General features: G+C 37.9%; 1 protein-coding gene across 1 annotated transcript in view; it reads right to left on the bottom strand.

The window, feature by feature from the left end:
• Positions 1 to 4,626, bottom strand: part of Paip1 (poly(A) binding protein interacting protein 1) — a 29,097-nt gene that overhangs the window by 1,389 nt on the left and 23,082 nt on the right. Inside the window, exons 8-9 of the mRNA XM_021208376.2 lie at positions 4,061 to 4,115; positions 86 to 179 (exon numbers count right to left, since the gene is read on the bottom strand). Of these exons, the coding sequence (XP_021064035.1) occupies positions 86 to 179; positions 4,061 to 4,115 (149 nt within the window). The remainder of the gene's footprint in view (positions 1 to 85; positions 180 to 4,060; positions 4,116 to 4,626) is intronic.

Here is a 4,626-nt window from a genome sequence, read left to right as displayed (position 1 = left end):
CACACACACACACACACACACACACACACACGCACGCACGCACGCACGCACAAATTATCAGTAATAAAAAAGAGAATAAACTTACGGGTCACCAGCCCCTGATAAATCTGTTCCATTTTCTTCATAATCTGGAAAAAAGTCCTCTCTTTCAAGTAACTCTTGATACTTTTCTTGGTAATCTATAAGACAACACAGAAAAAGAAAGAACATATAATCTTATGAAATGAGCAGTTTTTACCCCTATAAACTTAATGACTTTAATAGTAAAACTTACATAAATGCTTTCATAAATTCTATATTCTTAATTGGCTTGCCTTTGTTTTGTTGCATGTTCACAAACCCTAAAATATTCTGACATACTATTCTTTTAAATGTTAAGTACACTCTACAGTGGTAAACCTAAGGTCTCCCTTACGGCACATAATCTACAACTGAACGGATAACTCCCAATCTCTCTCTTTTTAACTTGTCACTATGTAGCTCTACTGTCCTGGAACTTCCTATGTAGACCAAATGGGCCTCATGCTCACAGAGACACTCCAGGCTTTGCCTTCCACTTGATGGATTAAGGCATGTCCCACTACTCCTGGCTTAGTTTTTATCTTGAGCCAGGATCTTACTAAGATGCTCAGGCCTGTCTTCTAAACCTCCTGACTCTATAGAGTAGCTAGGATTACTGGCTTGCACCACAAAGGCTAATCTTCATTCATTTTGAAAGGTTATTATATCACTGGGTTAGGGCCAGTGTTTTCCAAAACCGTCTTTATAAAACTCTACCTCAACATCAGGGGCTGGTGCCATTCCAATTTGTCAGAATAGAGAAAATTTAAGCATAAAAATGTCCTGCTAAGCCGGCGTGGTGGCGCACGCTTTTAATCCCAGCACTCAGGAGGCAGAGGCAGGTGGATTTCTGAGTTTGAGGCCAGCCTGGTCTACAAAGTGAGTTCCAGGACAGTCGGGGCTATACAGAGAAACCCTGTCTTGAAAAACCATTAAAAAAAAAATGTCCTTTTATAAATCCTTGTGGTAAGATATAAAAGATATTCTTTTTACTTTATCAATGAAGGCTGCAAGAAACTCCTGATGATGCACATACATGACAGCTTAGAGGCTCACAGAGGGTGCTGGTTTCAGCCACCAAGGGGTTTGGTACTTAAACATGCATAGAGTATTCAAAGCCCTGGGTCTGTGTAGAACAGGAAGACAGACCTCATACACCTACCTCTCATCATTCATAAACATCTAAGGGTTGATATCTTAAAAGGATGGACCTGAAGAAGCAACAAACGAACAGACAAAACCCAAAAAGAACAAAGAAGCACCTCAGTGGCAAACAAAATTTTGGTTTACGTTTGGGTTTGGAATGAGTTAGGCACTCTGGAGAAACTTGATCCAGAGTTTGTAACAACAGAATTGACTTTGAATTTCTACTAGAAAGAAGCCTCAAGACAAAACCCAACCAACCACACAACCAACCAACCACACAACCAACCACACAACAACCAACCACACAACAACAAACCATCCAACCTTTTCCAAGTTGTAGTGCCTGGCAAAAGCAAATCTAAAACTATTTTGGGTAGAGATCCTAAAACCAAAGGGACAACAGGTTTTTAATCAAGAAAACAAAAGGTTAAGCCACTATGCATTCATACTGAAGAAGGTAGCAAGCCAAGTGGTTTACGAAAACAAAATGTGTGGAGACGGCCAAAAAGATAAGCTGTGTAAGTCAGTACTCAACACACATCTGGGAAAGACCAGTGCAATCCTCTTTCATTACTGTTGTGTAATTATGAAGTAATTTCTGAATAGGGAGGTTTAAGAAAAGACAAGACTACCTATAGAATGATGAAAGAAAGGATTTGAAACTTTGAAAAAGTCCAGGTAATAATAATTAATGATAAAAACCTGAGAAAACCAAAGTGAATCATGAATCTCTATTATGAACAAATTTGACAAGATAGACAACAAAGACTCAAATGAAAGAAGATAACTCCGAAAAAAATACTCAAATAAGGAAGCGTTTTTTTTTTTTTTTTTTTTTTTTTTCACTTTTTTTAGAGACAGTTTCTCTGTGTAGCCTTGGCTGTCCTACAGCTCACTCTGTAGACCAGGCTGGCCTGGAACTCAGAAATCCGCCTGCCTCTGCCTCCTGAGTGCTGGGATTAAAGGCATGCCCAGCAGAAGGAAGCTTTTTAAATTGTTTTGTAAAAGAGGGTCTTCCTAGCCAGGCAGTGGTGGCGCACACCTTTAATCCCAGCATTTGGGAGGCAAGGCAGGCAGATTTCTAAGTTCAAGGCCAGCCTAGTCTACAGAGAAACCCTGTCTTGAAAAAACAAACAAACAAACAAACAAATAAACAAAAAACTCCGAACAAACAAGCAAACAAAAAGGGTCTTCCAATATTGCCTAGGCAGGTTTCAAACTCCTGTGTTCAACGCCTTCTACCTCAACTTCCTGGTTTGACTTCCATGCTCAAACTGTCCTGGCCAGCTTTAAGAGATTTGTCTTACTAGAAACAGCATGATTTACATCAGAATAGTAAAGAATGGACTATTGGTGAAGAAAGACAAATATACTAACAAAGAATACATAAAAATGAATAGTATTCAGAATACTATAGGCAACTTATTATTATGAAGAGAGAAAAAAATAAGTTAATACCTGATGTTGAGACAATACAGTGGAAAAACATTTAATACCTACTATATTCTCCATGTAAAAATTAGGTGAGTTAAAGGTTTAAATAGGAAAAACAGCAAGCATGATTTTCAGAAGAAAATGAAAACATAATTAAGTAAAATCCAGGAAAAACGAGACTGATAAAACTGAAAGCATGTATATGAAAATACATTATAGACCGGGCGTGATGGCGCACACCTTTAATCCCAGCACTTGGGAGGCAGAGGCAGGCATATTTCGGAGTTCGAGGCCAGCCTAGTCTACGAAGTGAGTTTCAGGACAGCCAGGGCTACACAGAGAAAGTCTGTCTCAAAAAAACCAAAAAAAAAAAACAACAACAAAAAAAAAACAAAACCCAAAAAACATTATATACAAAATAGAAAGATAGCCACATAGCACAAAGGGATAAGCCCCATACCTGACCAAGATCATCTTTTTCTAGACTTTGTAAGGAATCACAAATTAGTAAGACAAATGACCCAACAGAAATAGGGGAAAAAGCCAGTCAATAGGCAGTTTTCAAACAAAACAAAGGTTTACACCCAGGAGAAATCCAGTATTATTAACCATGAAAATAACTACAACCAATTTCACAGAACTGGACTGACAGAAGTTCTGTCTAATAAGTATTGCCAAGAATGCAAAACCAAAGTCCTCTAAGACGTGGGTTGGAAAACGAAATGAAAGCTCAAGCTTCTGGAATGATCAAAGCTATCCAGCAACACCGCCCGTGTCTCAGTGAGAATGCTCACACCTCTAACGGAGGTCTACGGCCTCATCCTAAAGAGACGCCTTTTTGCCAGAAGCATGGGACACAGTCAACGCTTGTTACTTAGAGGAAACGACTGGAAAAATCCCAGTTTTAGCTGGCTGTAGTTTGTAGGAAATCAGAACTCTCAGATTACAGTTCCATTTGTCACAACTACTGCATTTTTTTCTATAAATAACCCTTTACTGGAAGGTATGCAGAGATTTGGATTTTAATTAATCTGAATTATAGATAGTAATGCAATCTCTAAGTACTAACATTAAATAAGCTGCTGACTATTCAGTCAACTAGAATCATCTTTGCCTTCTATCCTAATCATCTGAAATTTTAAAATGAAAACAAACACTAAGAAGAGTACAAAATAAAAATGGTGGGACTTAATGGAAGGATGCAATCTTTGACTGGGAAAGTAACAAGATACTATAAAGTAATTACTTGAAAATGGTCTCAAGTAATCAACATAGGACAAATTGTAACCCTACAATTTTAGAACATATGAAACCCATCAAAAAACCAAAACAATAACAACAACATACTTTGCACTGACAAGGAGTGATTTTATGTAATTTATCACTTAAGAAAAATGGGAAAGTGATTGAGACAACATACCTGGGTCCGCTGCAGTGAAAGGAACACCATCAGATGTATAAAATGTTGGTTCATTCTAGGATAAATCAAAATGATAAAAAAAGGTACTAATTTCAAAATACATTAGAGTAATATGTCCTGAGGTCAATCACCTGTAGTCAAATTATACAAGAGGTAACCCCCTAACTTCCCAACAACTCATACACTTTCCTGGGCATGCATATGGTTCTTAGATTTCCATTTGTCAGCTCACCCTCTTGAGTCCTAGGCCCTATTGTTCTGTTTGATCCCTCGCTGGCTGAACTGTGACTTAATGTTGACTTAGTTTAGTTCTATTTTCTTAATATACTGCCATTTTTAAAGAGTTCACAAGCCTGGGGTTGAGTATCCCTCTGTAGCTGCTTCTACCGTGTCAGAAGCTGCACGGTACAGAACATCTGAGATAAAGGAATTTGGTTATAATGCTGACTTAAACCCACGCATTATCACTATTTCTTGACAATGGTGGAATCTTGATTTAGTCTCCTTTTCACTAGGGTCTCTCTTTATTTATGTGATATGTTGGCTCCTATGGCAATAAAAAATTT

The sequence above is a fragment of the Mus pahari genome, chromosome 11 (assembly GCF_900095145.1).
Source record: "Mus pahari chromosome 11, PAHARI_EIJ_v1.1, whole genome shotgun sequence".
Classification (NCBI taxonomy): Eukaryota; Metazoa; Chordata; class Mammalia; order Rodentia; family Muridae; genus Mus; species Mus pahari.
Note: the sequence above shows the minus strand (reverse complement) of the source record. Positions and strands in the feature narration are given on the sequence as shown.